Here is a 20,111-nt window from a genome sequence, read left to right on the forward strand (position 1 = left end):
TTTATTGGCGTAAAGTTGGGCAAAGTAACTCCTAATTATTGCTCTAATTTCCTCTTCGTTAGTGGTGAGTTCTCCCTTTTCATTTTTAAGACTAACAATTTGATTTTCCTCTTTCCTTTTTTTAATCAGATTTACTAAGGGTTTGTCTATTTTGTTGGTTTTTTCATAGAACCAACTCTTAGTTTTATTAATTAATTCAATAGTTTTTTTTACTTTCAATTTTATTGATCTCTCCTTTTATTTTTTGAATTTCAAGTTTAGTGTTTGATTGGGGGTTTTTAATTTGTTCCTTTTCTAGCATTTTTAGTTGCAAGCCCAATTCATTGACCTTCTCTTTCTCTATTTTATACAAATAGGCCTCTAGAGATATGAGATTTCCCCTTATTACCACTTTGGCTGCATCCCATACATTTTGGTATGATGTCTCATTATTATCGTTTTCTTGGATGAAGTTATTAATTATGTCTATAATTTGCTGTTTCACCCAATCATTCTTTAGTATGAGATTATTTAGTTTCCAATTATTTTTTGGTCTACTTTCCTGTGGCTTTTTATTGAATGTAATTTTCAATGCATCATGTCTGAAAAGGATGCATTCACTATTTCTGCCTTACTGCATTTGAGTTTGAGGTTTTTATGTCCTAATATATGGTCAATTTTTGTATGAGTTCCATGAACTGCTGAAAAGAAGGTGTACTCCCTTCTGTCCCCATTACATTTTCTCCAGAGATCTATCATATCTAATTTTTCTAGTATTCTATTTATCTCTTTGACTTCTTTCTTATTTATTTTGTGGTTTGATTTATCTAATTCTGAGAGTGCAAGGTTGAGATCTCCCACTATTATAGTTTTACTTCTTCTTGCAGCTCTCTTAATTTCTCTTTTAAGAATTTAGATGCTACACTACTTGGTGCATATATGTTTAATATAGATACTTCTTCATTATTCATTCTACCCTTTAGCAAGATATATTGCCCTTCCTTATCTCTTTTGATTAGATCAATTTTTGCTTTAGCTTGATCTGAGATCAGGATGGCTACCCCTGCTTTTTTGGCTTCACCTGAAGCATAGTAGGTTTTGCTCCAACCTTTTACCTTTAACTTGCATGTATCACCCCGCTTCAGGTGTGTTTCCTGTATACAACATATTGTAGGATTCTGACTTTTAATCCATTCTGCTAACCGCTTCCTCTTTATAGAGGAGTTTACCCCGTTCACATTTATGGTTAAAATGACCAATTCTGTATTACTTGCCATCTTGTTAACCCCGGTTTATGCTTTTCTCCCTTCTTACTCCCTTACCCCCCTTCCCAGTATTAAGCTTGTGAGCACCCCTTGCTTCTCACAGCCCTCCCTTTTTTAGTATCCTTTCCCCCCTTAAAGTTCCCCCCCCCAACTTGCCCTTTTCCCTCCCAGTTACCGTATTCCCTTCCACTTAGCTTATTCCTTCCTTTTTCACTTTTCCCTTCTCACTTTTCAATGAGGTGGGAGAAGTTTCACCATAGATTGAATATGTCTAAAATTCTTCTCTTAATGCCAATTCTGAAAGCAGTAAAATACTCACTATATTCATCCTTCTCCATTCTTTCTCTCAGATATACTAGGTTTTCTTTGCCTCTTCATGAAATGTATTATCCCCACTTTCCCTTTTTTCTGGTACAATGTCCTTTCCACATCTAGTTTCTAGAACAAGGTATACATGTATTCTTTATACATCTTTATAGCCGAAATATAGTTCCCAAGATTAATCTTTACCTTTTTAGATTTCTCTTGAGTTCTGTGCTTGTAGATCAAATTTTTTGTTAAGTTCTGGCTTTTTCATCAGAAATAGATGAAATTCGCTTATTTCGTTGAATATCCATCTTCTTCCCTGGAAAAAGATGCTCAGTCTCGCTGGGTAAGTTATTTTTGGTTGCATACCAAGTTCCTTAGCCTTTCGGAATATCATATTCCAGGCCCTTCGATCCTTTAATGTGGATGCTGCCAGATCCTGGGTGATCCTTATTGTGGTTCCTTGATACTTGAATTGGGTTTTTCTAGCCGCTTGCAGTATTTTTTCCTTTGCCTGAGGGTTCTGGCATTTGGCCACTATATTCCTTGGTGTTTTGATTTTAGGATCCCTTTCAGTAGGGGATCGATGAATTCTTTCAATGTCTATTTTACCTTCTGTTTCTATGACTTCTGGGCAGTTCTCTTTGATAATTTCCTGGAAAATAGTGTCCAGGCTCTTTTTTTCATCATACTTTTCTGGGAGTCCGATGATTCTCAGGTTGTCTCTCCTGGATCTGTTTTCCAGGTCTGTTGTCTTCCCCAGAAGGTATTTCACATTCTTTTCCATTGTTTGATTTTTTTGGATTTGCTTGACTGATTCTTCTTGTCTCCTCGAGTCATTCAATTCCAATTGTTCGACCCTGATTTTCAGTGAGGTATTTTCTTCACTCACTTTTTTAAGATCTTTTTCTAATTGTCCAATTGAGTTCTTTTGTTCTGTGGAATTTTTTTCCATTTCACCAATTTTGTTTTCCAGTTCACCAATCCTATTTTTCAAGGATTTGGTTTCTTTATCCACTCTCTCTTTAACTGACTTCTCCAGGCTCTTTTGCCAAGCCTCCCTCTCCTTTTGCAGAGCCTCCCTCTCCTTTGCCAAGCCTCCCTCTCCTTTTCCCATTTTTCTTCTAGCTCCCTTGTGAGAGCCTTTTTAATTTCCTCCATGAGATTCATCTGTGCTGAGGAACATATGAACTCCTCCTTTGGGGATTCATCTGGGGACTGTTTGTTTTTAGTCTCCTCAGGATTTGGAGTCTGCTCTTTATCTGTATAAAAGCTGTCCAGGGTTAAATTCTTTTTCAGTTTCTTGCTCATTCTGTCTAATTATCAAAGGCAAACTATCAAAGAAACAGAAGGAAAAAAACCCCTTGAATGGAGGCTGCTTTCTTTGGGGGAGGGGCAGAGTATTCGTGAGGCACGGGTCCTACTGTGCTATGGCGCCTGCGCGCTGAGATCCGAGCGGGCTGAGACACTGTGGGGGAGGGGTGGCCAGGTCCCGAGAGACTCCAGCTGTTTGGGGCTGTATTCTTCACCCCCTGTGTTTTTAGCTTCTCTGCTGGGCTGCTGACTCGCTGCCGGAGCAAAGTATCTAATCCTGTAGCAAAGCTCTCCCCGCAGAGACGGCTGCGATCACGCCCCACCCCCTCTCTGCTCTACTCGGTTCTGAGCTGCTATCTGTGCTCTTGCTGCAGCTGCTGCCCGCAGACTGCTTCCGATTCAAATACCGTCCCCGCCCTCGCGCAAAAACAGACCTTTCTTGACGAGTCTCAAGGATGGTTTCTCTTGGTAAGTAATTGTATGTTTTTTTTCAGTCGAGCATTAATTCAGAGGCATGAAATGAAATGAATAGTGAGAGAAAAACACGGAGGTTACACAGCAGTGTATTTCCTCTCCGCCATCTTGGCCGGAAGATTACTAATGTTATTCTTTATAACAGACTCAAGCAAGCAGCCATAACATCTCTCCTCTCAGCCTCAGGCAGCATCCACATCAGCTAGCTTTTTTTATGTGACAGCTCTCACTTTTTTATTTCTTTCCCTTCTTACAAACTAAGAGAAAACTGAACTGGCTGCAAAAGCACTTAATCCAAAACATCTGATTGTTCATTCACTTGTTACAATCTCTACAAATTTCAACCTCCAAGGCAAGAAGAAAATGGCCAATCTCTTGAAAATCCATGCAGTTCTTCATCTCTCAGAGGCTCACATAGCCAAACACTGAAGACTTCCTCACAAATAGAAAACTAATTCTTAATGTCCTGCTACATTGCAATATGAAACTGAAGCAAAGAGAGTTTAAATGCATTGGATTTGGGTAGAGGGAAAGGGAGGGGAGGCAGACACTTCCTAAAAACAAAAACTTTAATAATCTAAACAATAGATGACATATGAATTCAATTTTATTTATATTCAATTCAAATTTATATTAATGTGGAAGAAGACATTGAGCCTTTGAGGGTATTAAGGACAAATAACAATGTCTGCCCTCAAGTTTTATTTACTGAGAGGTAAATGACACATGTTGACATTTTTAAGCATTTTGATAGATTTTGTCAAGGGAAATATCCCCTCTATAAGTATAGATAACAACCTATCCATGCCTTCTTATCCTATGCATTCTTGTCTATAACTTTTTGTAAACTCTCCAGAGAACATCAGCTTAATGTGTTGAAAACTATCCTTGAGATCCTTTAATATTTCGTGGATGTCAATTACCACAGTACTTGGATTGTTGCAATATAACTAACTATGATAGAGGGCAGAAGATGAGAACTATGAAGGAAAGCTCAGAAATGCAATCTTTTTGAGATATTCCACAGTTTGACTTCAACTGGATTTTTCATTTTTAAGTACCATCACAGACAAGATAGAAAAAATTGAGTTATTCCCCAATGTACACTAAATGAATAATTAGACATGTTACACAGACATGATACCCATACTCATGGTATTTATTTATATATTCTCCTCATGTTTATTTGATACGGGAACTCAAAAGACAGGGTATAACTTTATACCCTTTAACTTTAAAAGTCTGTGGGAATTCCCAAGGTCACAAGTGAAATTTAATTTGAAATGTGATTATCAATATTCATAAATGGTGACAACATATGATATTCTAAAATTATATCCTCTGGTCCTCCTCACATTTCACCAACTTACTACGGTTTTTTAAAAGAAGAAAACATTCACTCACACTTAACACCATATACCAAGAGAAAATCAAAATGGGTCCATGACCTAGGCATAAAGAACGAGATTATAAATAAATTAGAGGAACATAGGATCACAAAATAGAAAAGTTTGATTATATCAAATTAAAAAGCCTTTGTACAAACAAAACTAATGCAAACAAGATTAGAAGGGAAGCAACAAACTGAGAAAATATCTTCACAGTTAAAGGTTCTGATAAAGGCCTCATTTCCAAAATATATAGAAAACTGTCTCTAATTTATAAGAAATCAAGCCATTCTCCAATTGATAAATGATCAAAGGATATGAACAGACAATTTTCAGATGATGAAATTGAAACTATTACCACTCATATGAAAGTGTTCCAAATCATTATTGATCAGAGAAATTCAAATTAAGACAACTCTGAGATACCACTACACACCTGTCAGATTGGCTAAGATGACAGGAAAAAATAATGATGAATGTTGGAGGGGATGCGGGAAAACTGGGACACTGATGCATTGTTGGTGGAGTTGTGAACAAATCCAACCATTCTGGAGAGCAATCTGGGATTATGCCCAAAAAGTTATCAAACTGTGCATATCCTTTGATCCAACAGTACTGGGCTTATACTTCAAAGAGATACTAAAGAAGGGAAAGGGATCTGTATGTGCCAAAATGTTTGTGGCAGCCCTGTTTGTAGTGGCTAGAAACTGGAAATTGAATGGATGCCCATCAATTGGAGAATGGTTGGGTAAATTGTGGTATATGAATGTTATGGAATATTATTGTTCTGTAAGAAATGACCAGCAGGATGAATACAGAGAGGCTTGGAGAGACTTACATGAATTGATGCTAAGTGAAATGAGCAGAACCAGGAGATCATTATACACTTCGACAACAATATTGTATGAGGATGTATTCTGATGGAAATGGATTTCTTTGACAAAGAGACCTAACAGTTTCAATTGATAAATGATGGACAGAAGCAGCTACACCCAAAGAAACAACACTGGGAAATGAATGTGAACTATTTGCATTTTTGTTTTTCTTCCCGGGTTATTTTTACCTTCTGAATCCAATTCTCCCTGTACAACAAGAGAACTGTTTGGTTCTGCAAACATATATTGTATCTAGGATATTCTGCAACATATTTAACATATATAGGACTGCTTGCCATCTAGGGGAGGGGGTGGAGAAAGAGAGGGGAAAAATCGGAACAGAAGCGAATGCAAGGGATAATGTTGTAAAAAAATTACTCTGGCATGGATTCTGTAATATAAAATTATTATTAAATAAAATAACATAGAAAAAAATAAAATAAAAAAATAAAAAAAAAGAAGAAAACATTTTCTCTCCTATCTATCATTAAACCTGAATAGAATATAAGTGAACTTCACTGAGAACTTCATCTTCTCCCCTCTTCTTCAATCTCTCAGATTCCTTCTATCACTATTTTTGCCTTCAGTGCTCTCATATATTGTAGTTAACCTACTCCTTGCCAAAGAAAATTTCTGATCATGTATGTGATCTCATTTCATCCGGTCTTTTCCAGCAGATTGTCTCTTCTATCATTCCCAAGCATTTGCTTATCTTCAATCTTTCTTTGTCTACTGATTGCTTCTCTATTGTCTACAAATTTGTCCCTGTCTCCTCTACCTTCAAAATAGCCATCACTTGAGCCATTCATTTCCATTAGCCAGCATCCTATATCTCTCCTCCATTTTGTGGCTAATCTTTTGTTATTGAAGTTTTTTTTTCAAAACATATACAAAGATAATTTTTTCAACATCGATTATTGAAAAATCTTGTGTTCCAATTTCCCCCCTTCCCTCCACCCCCTCCGCTAGATGGCAATGTAATCCAATATATGTTAAACATGGTAAAAATATATGTTGAATCCAATATAGGCATACATATTTATACAGTTATCTTACTACACAAGAAAAATCAGATCAAAAAGTAAAAAAAATAAAAAATAAAATAAATGAGAAAAAATAAAATACAAGCAAACCACAACAAAAAAGGGTGAAAATGCTATGTTATGATCCACTCTCAGTTCCCACAGTCCTCTCTGGGGATGTAGATGACTCTCTCCATCACAAGTCCATTAGAACTGGTCTTAATCCTCTCATTGTTGAAAAAAGCCACATGTGACTAATCTTGAGAACTTCTACAATCCTTCCCTTTCTTCTCTTCTTAATTCTCTAAAGTCTGACTTCCATCCTTATACAACTAAAACTGATCTCTCCAAAGTTACTAACAACCTCTTACTTGTCAAATCTAATGACCTTTTGTTAGTCCTCATCCTTCTTTAGCTTTCTGCAACCTTTGATTCTGGATATAATCCTGCCTCTTTAGTATTTCTTTGTAGGGTTCTGTGACCTTATTATCCCCTGGTTTTTCTCCTACCTATCTAGCCACTCTTTCTCAGTCTTCTTTGCTGTATGTTCAACCAGATCATATCTGCTAAGTGTGGGTGTCCCCCACAGCCTTTTCTAGACCTACATCTCATCTCTCTATGTACTATTTCACCTAGCTTACTCAACAAGTCCCAATAATGTAATTAACATCTCTATGCTAATGATTCTCAGATCTATTTATCCAGTCTTCACTTCTAGCCTCATATCTCTAATTACCTACTAGATAAATATCTCATAGATATCTTAAACTCAACAGGTTCAAAACTGAAGTCATTATTTTCTTTTCCAAAATCTTTCCCTCTTCCTAACTTTTCTGTTGCTATAAAGGATACACTTCCCAATCACCCAGGCTTACAACCAAGGTGTTATCTTATTCTCTCTCAGCTCTCCTTCCCCCGTATCCAATCTGTCCATCATCAATTTTACTTTAGTAACATTTCTTGAATCCTCTCTCTTCTTTAGTCTGACACCATCACCAATACCCTGGTGAAGATCTTTGTTACCTCAGTAGCATACCACTACAATAGTTTACCAGTCAATCTCCCTCTCCCAACTCTCTCCCCTTTCCAGTCCATTCTTCACTCAGCTGTCAAAACAACTTTCCTAAAATGTAAGTCTGACCATGTCATCTCCTACTTAATAAGCTCTATTGATTCCCCATCACCTCTAGGATCAAATATAAAATCCTTTCTTTGACATTTAGAGTCTTTCATAATGTAGTTCCTTCCTATTCTTCCAGTATTCTTAAAATTTATTCCTCTCATGCCATCTATGATTCAGCAACTCCTTTCTGTGCAATCTCCTTTCTGTGCAACCCTACTGAATAGAAAGGGAGCAAAGTCTACTATCTGTGCAAGCCTCAGGTTAGAGATATATGTACAAACCATTGATTATTCCTCAAACAAGACTTTCCATCTCCCAGTTCTGGATATTTTTCACTGGCTGTCCCCCTGTCTGGAATGCCTGCCTTATCACCACTTCCCTTCTTTTCTGGTTTGTTTTCAAATCCCAGCTAAAATCTCACTTTCCAAAGGAAGTCTTTCCCACACCTCCCCTTAAATTTCAATTCTATCTGTTTATCATTTCTATTTATCTATAAATAACTTTTTGTGCATAGCTATTTGCCCATTGTCTCTTCTATTAGACTGTGAGCTACTTTTGATCAGGGACTGTTTAATACCTGTACTTATGCCACCAGTAATTAAGACAGTGCCTAGAACATAGCAGGTTTTTAATCAATGTTTATTGACTGGCTTACTGAAATGGAAATTATAAGCCAATGTTCTTTAATTAGTCCAAGACAAACAAATGATGATGTTTGATATGAAGCAGACTACCTAACTTCTTCTTATCTCAGTTCTTCCAGTCATATAGCAATGCCCAAAAGAAAATAACCCTTGTCTTACCAGGTCAGATTTGGGGCTCAAGATTCACAAAATAAGTCCAGATTTCTGTACAACATATAGGACAAGTACAAAGCATTCCAATAGTAGAGAGAGAATGCTAACAACCAGAGCTACAAAAGAAACTTTTAGAGGCCCCTGAATTGTATCACAAAGGAAATTGGGAAATAAATACAGGAGGGAGAGCAGTGAGCATTCTAGACACTGGAGGCCTTTCATATTGGTTCAGAACTGGCTGGAAGTCATCATCCAAAATATAAATTTTTAATAATTCAATAGCAGCATGGCAGCAGGTCCCCAGTAGAGTGCTTCAGTGAGCTGTGCTTGACTTTGCACTCTTGGATAAAGGTAATAAGCCCATTAAATTTTTCAGATAGCACAAACCTAGGAGGGGACAAGGACAACTAACACTCTGGATGATAGTCAAGAGACCCAAAAGGTTTTTGATGGTGAATAACATTGAGTTGATTCTAATAAAATGAAATATGTGGAGGATAAATGTAAAGTCTTGAGCTTTGGTACAAAATAATAAGATAGGAGAGGCAAAAGAGGCATGTTAGGAAGCATTTGGTTTGAAAAAATAGCTGAAGGTCTAAGTGGTCTTCAAGATGAATATGAGTCAACAATATGATGTAACAGCCAAAAGCAAAACAAAACAAAACTCTATCTTGGGGCTACATTGAGGAGTATAATAAGGACATGGATAAGGTCAGGAATAAGGACATGACAATCTCATGGTATTGAATGAGGCCTTGATCAAGCCTCATCTGAACTATTATATTATTCAGGGTGCCTTAATTTATAAAGGTTAATTGAGCTTATCTAACAGACAGTAATCATAAGGGTAAAGTATCTTGCGTTTATGACATGAAGATTATATAAAGGAATGGGGAATGTTTAGCTCTGAGAAGATTCAAGAGGATCATGATAGCTGTCTTCAAGTATATGGTGAACAATAATATGGAGAAGGGATTAGATTTTTTTTTGACTGCTGAAGGCAGAACCAGGAAATATGGGTAGAAGATACAAAGAGGTAATTCAGGAAATTCTTCATAATAGGAAAACTTCATAATAATTAGAGCTACCCAAAAGTGGAATGGTCTCCTTTAAGAAATAGTTATTCTCTCCTTTCCTGGAGATCTTCAAACAGAAGCTGGACAAGCATTTATTAGATGTGATCCATTGGGAATTCCACACCTTACACATACATTGGACTATTTGATCACTGAAATCTCTTCCAAATCTCAGATCCTGTGATTCTCCAAGACAGTCTACATAAAGATACAAAGAAGAGATACTGAATGGCACATATAGAGAGCAATTAAATAGATCAGTTGGCTGGAATGCTGAGTACATAATGTACAATTAGCTTATAATGACAGGTTGGAGTCAAATTATGAAGGACTTGAAATAATCAGGCAGAGAAGTTTATATTTTATCTTAGTGGTAGTAGGGAGTCCTTGAAACTTCCTAAGCAGGGAACTAAGTCAGACCTATATTTTAGGAATATCAATTTGGTAGCAGTGTGAAAGTTGAATTGGAGAGAGAATAGACTGATGTAAAAGAGACCTTTACCTCCTCAGACCTCCCATGTTGAAGATTAGACCTATTTCATTAGGAAAGGAGCACAGTATAAAAAGAACTTCACTATAATATTGGGCTGAGGCAAAAGGACTTTATAATATGTGTTGTGTTCAATATTAAACTAAGAGAAGCAGTAATAGCCAAACTGACATACTGTTGTAATGGGATATTATTGACGAGATTAGTGGTGGTCAGAGAATTGTTAAAATCCCCTTATGTTCGGTGCACAGGTTCCTCATAAAAGAATTCATGAAACCCAAATTATTAATTGGCAAAAAATGAAAGTTTATTGTGAATAGGAAGCCAGTTTTGTTAAGAGACTGACTTCTTTAGTAGTAAAGTCCTATTAGGGAAATGGAGTCTGACACTGAGAAGAGAATGCCTTCTCAGTGGGCAGAGTCCTAGCAGCTGCTTTGGACCTTCTGTAAAAAGTGAGTTTAGAAATTGCTCTTTAAAAGGAATCTTGAGGCGTCAGGCTGAAAAGGAAGCCAAGTACTTAGGCCTAGGTCTTTTTTGGTATCTAGCCCAGATATCCTATTGGAATTAACAACACTTCAAAGCTTTTTGACCAGGATTTCTAATTGAATCAGGATTTGGCATCCCTGAAAGATAACTTATCTGGGGGGAGACTCCAAAAGTGATCACAGATCAAAAGGGAATATAATTTCAGAGTGATAATTTTAAAAGGAACATAATTTTCAGTAAAGGGAACAGTTTCCCTCCCTCTTCATTATCATATCATGACCAGGCCCACATTCCCCAAATCTTTTTATCTCCCCTTATTAGATTACTTTTCTACTCAGCCATTGAAATCAAATTCTTTATTCAGTGATACTGATCAAATAAATCATAGGTAATGTCTCTAAAAGCTGAAAATAGCCCCAAAACAATCTTGCAAAGTAAATACCACAGGTATTAATATTCCCATTTAGTAAGTCTGAGTCTCAGGGAGGAGAATTAGCTTTGCTATGACCACACTCTAAGTGTCAGATGCAGATCAAGTTTAAATCTCCTTAATTCCAAGGATAATGGTCAATTCACTCCTCAATGAAGTGAGGTAGTCTACCTGACTATCTACTTATCTAACCATCTTTCAGGCTTTGATAATCTTAAATTTCTAGATGAATGTTTGTTGTTATTATTATATTGACCCTTTATCAGGGCATTGACAAAAAAAAAGAAATCATGATGTATTTTTCTGTGACTTATCTCACACATTAATTTCAGTTAAATCGGTATTTGAACTTGGAATAGACAATTTCTCAAAATGAGAGAGAATTTCCTTGGATAGTTCTTATTTTTTATTTCTACATGCAGAATTATTTAGATAATTGAGTTAAATTGTACAAATTGTATTTTACAATAGTCCAAAGAATCTAAGGAAGTGATAATTTTCATAACAATTGGCCCAAACACATTTTATCAGTTTGTTTTTTGTTTCCCTAGTATCATCTTAAGTATCATCTTAAAGTATCTCATAATTAACATCACATTATACAAACTAAACAAACCTTAAGTAGCAGAATTTGATGTGTCTTTAGCTCCCTTCCCTTCTCCTGCTTTCTGCTTGACATATCAGATCCAAGTCTTGAATTTTTTTTCAAATAAGAGAAAAAAGTCATGATGACTACTTTTTGTTTCTTGATGCTGGGGTTTTATATATATATATCACTTCCCAGTAACTGCCTCCACTTGGTATACACCACCATCTCCAAATAGAACTTCATTTTAACAAAGAATTACAGTGAGCAAAACAAATTAATCCACTGGTCATAACTAATACTATATGATTCATTCCATCCTATTACTCTGCCAAGAAGAGATGTTTCACCATTTATCTTCTGAAGTCATGACTGGTTATTGCTTTTATTGGTCAAAACACTATCTCTTAGTGTTGTTTTCCTTGACATTATTGTGATCATTTTGTAAGTCTCCCCAGGATTCTTTGGATTTCTCATAGGAATAGTTTGTTGTAATGAAAATAATATTCCAGTACATGGATCACATTTAGTTTAGCTCAGCCATTTTTTTATCCCCTTTATTCTTGGTTCATTGTTATCACAAAAAGTACTGCTATTAATATTTTGGTATATATGAAACCTTTCCCTATTAATCTACTTATGGTAATATCCACTGTTTCAAAAGGTATATATAATTTAGTGGCATTTCTAACACTATTAGGCTGAGGCCACAGGGCCTGATGACATATGCCAAAAACTATCTTTTACCTGCTATTTTGACTTGCCCTGGGTTCATTGCTCTAAAGTTCATACATACATACATACATATGCATATTCATATCCTTGGATCCCTGCAGAACATTGGTGGCACAGTGGATAGAGCACCAGCCTTTAAGTCAAGAGGACTTGAGTTCAAATCTAAACTTAGACACTTAACACTTCCTAGCTGTGTGACTCTGGGCAAATCACTTGACCCCAATTGCCTCAGGAAAAAAAATTCTACTTATAGAAATAAAGATTTGCTTTCCTTACTGTTTAATTCATTTGCATTACTGCTATATGCCCAACTGCTCCAAAGGCCATTGTTGTTCCTTGCCAGCATTCACAGATCTTCTAGGCCATTTTAATTGTCATAGGATTAATAACGCAGGAGGGAAACAAAAGAGGGAACAAAGTTATCCAGGAGCCCAGGTACAAATCCAACCAGTTAAGTCTTTCCAGGGAGAATAGTAACCCTTTGCCACAATTAAGCCAATGTAGAAAGGATATTTGCTCCTATCTGAAATTCCATCTTACTACCTGGAATATAGAAGTCAAGATAGCCACTAACTAGAAAATGCCTTTTCTTTTAACATATTAAGGCACTCAACAATGAGTCATATATAGCCAAAAACAGGCAGAGGATTTCTATCTATACTCAAATTTCTACAGCTCCTCCCCTGCCTCTCCCTACAGACAGGCAGAGAGGACATGAACCTATTATATTCAAATTGTTTTGTAACATTTGGAACAATTCATAGCCCCTCAAAAGTGTATTTGTTTGCCTGTCTTCCCATAGTGCCTTTCACAGCATTGTGCTCATCACTGCACTAACTCTGGCTGCGAAGCATTAGATATTTAATAAATATTAGAATTTAAACACTTAAAATCAGCAAATACCTTAGAGATCATCAGCCAGCTTAACTTTACAGAAAATAAAGGCCCAGAGAATGTAAATTATTTTCAAGCTTAAGATCATAATTAATAAGTAAGTGTTGAAATTGAATCTAAATCTTTGTTTAAGCACTATTTTATTTTTCCAAACACATGCAAAAATAGTTTTCAGCATTCATCTTTGAAAAACTTTGTGTTCCAAAGTCTTCTCTCTCTTTTCCCTCCTTCCCTTTCTCTCGAGACAGCAAGCAATCCAAAATAGGTTAAATGTATATATAGATATATTAGGTCAAAAGGAAAAGAAAAAAAAAAAAACAAGAAAACAAAACAACAACCAAAAAAAGAGTAAAAATACTGTGTTTCAATTCACATTCAGTCTCCATAGTTCTCTCTTTGAATTTGGATGACACTTTCCATAACAAGTCTATTGGAATTGCTTGGAATCACCTCATTTTTGCAAAGAGCCAAGTTCATCACAATTGATCATCAAATAATCATGTTGTTACTGTTTACAATATTCTCTTGGTTCTGCTCACTTAACATTAGTTCATGTAAGTCTTTACAGGCTCTTTTGAAATCAGCCTGCTCATCATTTCTTACAAAACAAAAATATTTCATTACATTCATATGTCATAACTTATTTAGCCATTCCCCAACTGATAGACATCTACTCAATTTATATTCCCTTGCCACTACAAAAAAGGCTGCTACATTTTTGCACAAGTGGGTTCTTTTCCCTCTTTTATAATTCTTTGGGATATGAACTCAGAAGAGATACTGCTGGATCAAAGGGTAGGCACAGTTTTATAGCCCTTTGGGCATATGAATCTGGATCTTTTGACTCCTGGTCTGGGATTTTTTTTCCAGAAAATTCCTAAATAACTGCTTCCCTGAGCATTCATTTTCCAGCTATGTGACCTTTAGCAAGTTGCCTTCACCAAGCCTCTGTTTCCCCTTCTATAAAACGGGCATAATCATAATTTCATTGTCTCCTTCACAGGACTATCATTAAGAAATGTTTTCTATATCATAAAATAAGGCAACATCAGATGTAAAGATCAGTGATTTGGGAAGCTAAGGGCTTAGATTTAAATACTGCTCCTTCTACTTACTAGCTGGGTTTTCTTGACCAATCACAGCCTCTCTGGACCTCAGTTTGCTTATCTGTAGGATAAAAGGCTTGATCTGGATGACCTTTAAGGTCCCTTCAGCTTAAAAGTCTATGTTCTTATAAATTGTCCCTTAATGACACAGACAGACACTGTTTCAAGCTTGTCAGAGTTTTAACATCAGTGAGATATATCTCATATATTTACAAGAACCCTCAGAAAATAATCCACTTCCTTGGACTATTAGAGTAGCATAGCAACATGACAAATGGTATTGTCAGGGGACAAAAATACAACCCTAAGTGTATAACCTAAGGAACGATTTAATTAGTATAATCTATGGAATATGATATAAAAAAATCATGGAAGGCACTGTGACATGATAGAATTTTAGTTTTTATATAGTCAAGAATACCTGAGTTTGAGTGATGCCTCTGACATATATAAGCTGCATGACCCTGGATAAGTCACTTAAACTTCTTAGTCCCAATTGGAGAGTAGTTGATAATTAGAAGGATAGATTTTCCTTGTTGGGAGTTCCCTACAACAACAGCTGACACAAAATAAGATAAAATGGATCTGTCTTCATATTTTAGCTGGTTTGCACAATTCTGGTCAGTTCACAATGTTGATTGATTAGGAGACTCCCCATTGTGAATACTGGTGTTCATTCCTGCTTACAGATAGCTCAGGAGCAGGTGAAAAATTTCTCCTCCTCGGGTATGTGACAAGTTGGAAAAGGGCTTTAGAATACTGTCAATGAGCTAGAGAAGCAAGGACAGATGAATCGACAGCAAGTTACTTTCATAAGAGAGTACAAAATTATTGGCCAATTGGAGCCAGGAACTTCAGCAGCTGTTAAGAGAAAACCTTGAATTTAACCTTGTGACCAGCTGAATAAACAACAATCATATTTTATGAGACCAAGTAGTTTCACAGACAAATGCAAAAGGTATTGCATCTGAAATGTCCTTTTCCCAGATGACAGCTTTATGCTTTCCTCGATGACTTGCCTGCTCTTGAATCCCTAGGCCCTATAGCTTCAGGATAGCATGCTTGGCAAGGTTAAGTAAAGAGAGCAGAATCATTTAGAGGATGGCATGACCTCTGGAGCATTTCTGTGAATTTCCCATTTCTGAGTCCTTGGGATCTGAGCAATGTTATTAAGCTCCTTTCCAAGCTGAAAAATCTTTTTGAAAGCCAGCGCTATTTACAGATGTTAGCAATGGGCCCTGAGAGGTTGGGGTAAGAGTCTCATCTTTCCTTGCTAAAGGGAAAAATCTAGGTTTCATTTCCTTTCTTCTACTTATCACTTTCATTTGTCAAGGGAAAACTCTGCTATATCAAGCTGATCTCAATATCCTGTTGGGAGAAGTTAATGTATTGATTGGTTTGGTTTCAGTGGCTTTATTTGTTATGGAGGAATGTTATGAGTGGATAGTTTGGGTGATTAAGTTCAGAATCATGAAAACAAAAGGCATCAAATAAAAAGTCAATGTTAAAAAATGAAATAATTTTAAAAGAAATCAAAGATTGCATAAGGTGATCTATCCAAAATTTTAATGTCCTCCTATAAAAATAATTTGTGTGTGTGACCCTGGTCAAGTCACTTAACCCCAATTGCCTCAGCAAAAATAATAATGATAATAATAATTTGTGAATTTAAATGAAAAGTAACATTGAGAGATTAAAAATGAATTTGATGAGATTACTACTCAAATTGGATAATGCCAGGAAAAATTAGTACTAGTTAGAACTAGGGTTTTCATAGGCCAAAAGTCTCTTCTATGCTCTTTGTTAAAAAAAAAAAAAAAAAAAAAAAAAAGCTAATAAGGAGAAATATTGAAGCTTACTATACAGGACTTAGAAAAAGACCAATGGGAATAGGAAACTCCTCTAATATTTGAAGGATAAAACTATTTCTTTCACTCAGATAATAATTTATTTTATATGCTTACCAGATTAGTAATTTGGGAAATCTTATAATTAGATTTGCCAGAAGGATCAGATAAAATTCCAGTTCAGAGGTTAACCCCTAAGTTGTGCTCATAAGTATAGTTACTACCTTGTTTCAAATTCTGGCCCATAACATCACGTTGTAGAAGGATATAATAAAAGGAACTGCAGAGGTAAAGGCAACTGAATAGTCCCTTTTGATTAGACTCATAAATAAAATTGAGATGAGAGACAAAGGCTTCATCAATGCTCTCTCACCATAAAATATGATATTTAATGTCATAAACTTTGGCTTAATTTAGATTTTTTTTAAGTAGACTGTGTGTCAGATACTTTAATAAGATCTGGGAATACAAAAATGCTTTATTTTGTTTTTATGTCCCTACCCTCAATGAATTTATATTCTAATGAGGAAAGATAAAATAGAAAAGTGAGCCAAAGAGATATAGTAGGGAGGGTAACAGAGAGATGGTTACTGAGACAAGATGGAAAAAAGAAAGAACAAATTGAAGCCTATGGCAATTGGGAGTCAGAGAGGGTTTTAAACACTGCTGCATAAGGGCACTGAAAATTAGCTAAATCCAGTACTTGAATATTTGATATTTAGTCTTGTTTGGGAGAACTGGTGTATCAAGGTTGGCTGGGTTGTTTTCTTTTGTTTTGTTTTCTGTCAGAACTCTATTTGACTTTGTGCTGTGTGGACTAGCAAAGGAGAAAAGCTCTGAAGAGAGAGTCCTTAACCTGAATGGAGTGTATGAATTTGATAACTTCATATTTTCATAACTGTATTTCAATATTGTTTTCCGTTAAAATAGTATTTTTTTTAAATTTTATGCATTTGAAAACATTATCCTTCCTAAAGAGTCTTTAGACTTCACCAGTCTGTCAAAGGGTTCCATAAAACACAAAAATAATTAAGAACAACTGGCATGGGAGTACACTGAACAAATGATGTATTATAAAGTGACTTCTATATCCAAAGATTCATTTTAAAATGACATATTAATTAAAGCAGAATAAAATGATATGACAACCAGAAGGTAAGATACATAAGATGAGACAAGTCGATGCAGCCTTCCCAAGTGTTTTATTCTTTTATATGTTCATGGGTAGGAATATATTACATTATATTTGTTTATATTATCATTTCAGAACATATAAGTTATCAGCAAGAGTAATAACCCACAGTCTAAGATGCATTTTCATTTTAATTCACTTCAACAAACATTCATTGAGTACTTACTCAATAATAAGCTTCAATGCAAGGCATTGAAAATGCAAAGACAAAAAGGAGATAGTCCCTGCCCTGAATAAATGTACCTTCTACTAAAATAAATCTCAGATCAATATCTGCAGAGTATATATGAAATAAACACAAAGTTATTTGAAGAGAGAAAGAAGAGGAATATATGGCAAGAATGAAGGTGCCACTCCAAGGCTCATTATGGGAAGCTGTGCTTTGAAGGAAATCAGAGATTCTAAAAGGCAAAGGATGAATTGAGAGTACACTAGAGATAAGAGAGATGACCTGTTCAAAACCACAGGGATCAAATGGAATATCTTACATGAAAAAACAAGTTTTTAGGACATTTTGCCTGGAAAATATAATAGCAATATGAAATGACCAAAAAGTTAGGCAGGAACAAGACTGTGAAGGTTTTAAGTTCAAAACTGTATTTCATCCCAGAGACATGAGAAAGTCAAAGAAGATTTTTTTTGAATGGTAGAATGATGTTTAAATCTATGTTTTAATATTAAACATTTTACTTATACTAGTAACATTCCTTTTATTTAAAAAATATACATTATTGGTGAGAACTTTGTGAAAGTGTGGTTTATTTTGCTTGTAGGATAGAAGAAAGTTTTAAAACATTATTCTGGTCAATATTTGGTTTATCTGAAGTGATCTCGGTGGTGCTGAAATACAATCACAAGTTCATCGAGAACATTGGCTACGTGCTCTACGGTGTCTATAATGTTACCATGGTGGTCGTGCTTCTTAATATGTTAATAGCCATGATCAACAACTCATACCAGGAAATTGAGGTAAACCTAATTAATTGAATTTGCTATCCCTTCCCTGTTTAATATATGTGTCTGTCTTAATAAATGAAAATGATAATTAGCACATTTCTTTCTCTATTGGCCTAAGTAAAGAAAAAAAATCATGAATGTAAAGACTTGCTGTTCTTAGGCACCTGTCCCCTTAGATGAATTATTAATATTGAAATTTGTCCCTTTATAGATCACTTTGATCAATCAATCAAACCCAATTCTTTCTTTGATTTTAAGACTTCAACATGTAGACTTCTTGTCCATGTGTTATAATATCCTGTAAATGATCCAGGTCTATTTTCAGAGAGGGATGAATTTTCTAAGTAAACTGATGATTTCTTTACAGTCTTTGGCTAGCTACACATATCAAGATAACTAAAGGAAACCCCTAGGGTCATTGGATGGAGTTCCTATAAAGGATTATAGAGTCACAAGGATACAAGAAGCATAGATGGATTGGAAGGAGCAACTAATCAATAAGATTCTAGATCTATTGAAATAATAAATGATTTTTATTTGATTCTTAAGTTACAATTGATTTTGTTTTTGGCACAAATATGTACACCATCAACATAGCATGATAAACTGGAAAAAACCACCATGTCTAATTCTACCATGGGCCTGATAGCTCATCCAAAGGTTTTAGTAAGAATATAGATGAGCAAGTTTTTGTAGTATTTTCCCCCAGACACCAAAAACACATTAAAAATAAAATATGGAACTCAATGTACTCTCCATTTAGCAGTCATGCCCAAGTGATTTCATATGCCTGAATCTCAGTTTACTCAGTTATAAAATAAAACCAAGAAAATATTTCCTTCAAAGGTACCCCTACCTTGCGAAATTATCATGATGAAAGCTCTCTGCAAGCCTTAAAATGTTATGGAAAGGGGAGTTGTTACACAGTATGACTGCTAGCATGACTATATTAATTCATCTCTGGATATGATGGAGAAAAAGATTCTGCCATTTGGACTAAACCAATTATATTATCCTAATGTACAAGCAAAAGACATTTGCCCAACAGTGAAACCTTTTTGGGCCCCATTGCTCATTATTCCAGATGATACTATTAAAACAGAGGAAGTCCAATCAGGAACTTTCCAACTTTGCAGAACTAGAGACTGACTATGAATACACAAGGTTAAACAAACTACGTAAATACATTTTACAAACAAATCACAGAAATTTAATGTAGCAAGGGATTTCAGAGACCATTTTGTTCAGTCCATTCATAAAAGCAAAGCTCTTAGAAATGAGAAGAAGCATACCTTATATGTGTACATATTAACTTTGCTAGAAGACCTCTACTAATAAAGAGACTACTCACTTGGGACAAGGCACCAAATTTCACTTTTAATTATTTTTGTCCAAAAGTCCTCTTATTTTCCTCTGGGAGAAGTGCCAAGCCTGACTATTCTACATCAGCTACACATAGGATAATAGATTGAGAGCTGGAAGAAGTCTTGGAAGCCATCAAATCCATCCCCTTTATATTACAAATGAGGAAACTGAGACATGAAGAGATGATGTTTTGTCCAGAATTGCCCAGCTAGTCAGTCAAAGGACAGTCAAACCCAAGTCTTTCTGATTAAGTCCAGTGGTCTATTCCTTATAACATTTCTCCTCTCTACTAAATATAAAAATGAGACTCAGATCTCCCAGCTAAGTAAACTTCTTCTATTAATGCTTTTTAGTACTTTTAAAAGAGAAAGTGGCTTTCAGAGTATCAGGAATTATGTAGGAGT

General features: G+C 35.5%; 1 protein-coding gene across 1 annotated transcript in view; it reads left to right on the plus strand.

Annotated features, from left to right (window-relative positions):
* Positions 1-20,111, plus strand: part of TRPC7 (transient receptor potential cation channel subfamily C member 7) — a 283,142-nt gene that overhangs the window by 223,648 nt on the left and 39,383 nt on the right. Inside the window, exon 8 of the mRNA XM_051973682.1 lies at positions 18,159-18,354. Within this exon, the coding sequence (XP_051829642.1) occupies positions 18,159-18,354 (196 nt within the window). The remainder of the gene's footprint in view (positions 1-18,158; positions 18,355-20,111) is intronic.

The sequence above is a fragment of the Antechinus flavipes genome, chromosome 2, assembly GCF_016432865.1.
Source record: "Antechinus flavipes isolate AdamAnt ecotype Samford, QLD, Australia chromosome 2, AdamAnt_v2, whole genome shotgun sequence".
Lineage (NCBI taxonomy): Eukaryota > Metazoa > Chordata > Mammalia > Dasyuromorphia > Dasyuridae > Antechinus > Antechinus flavipes.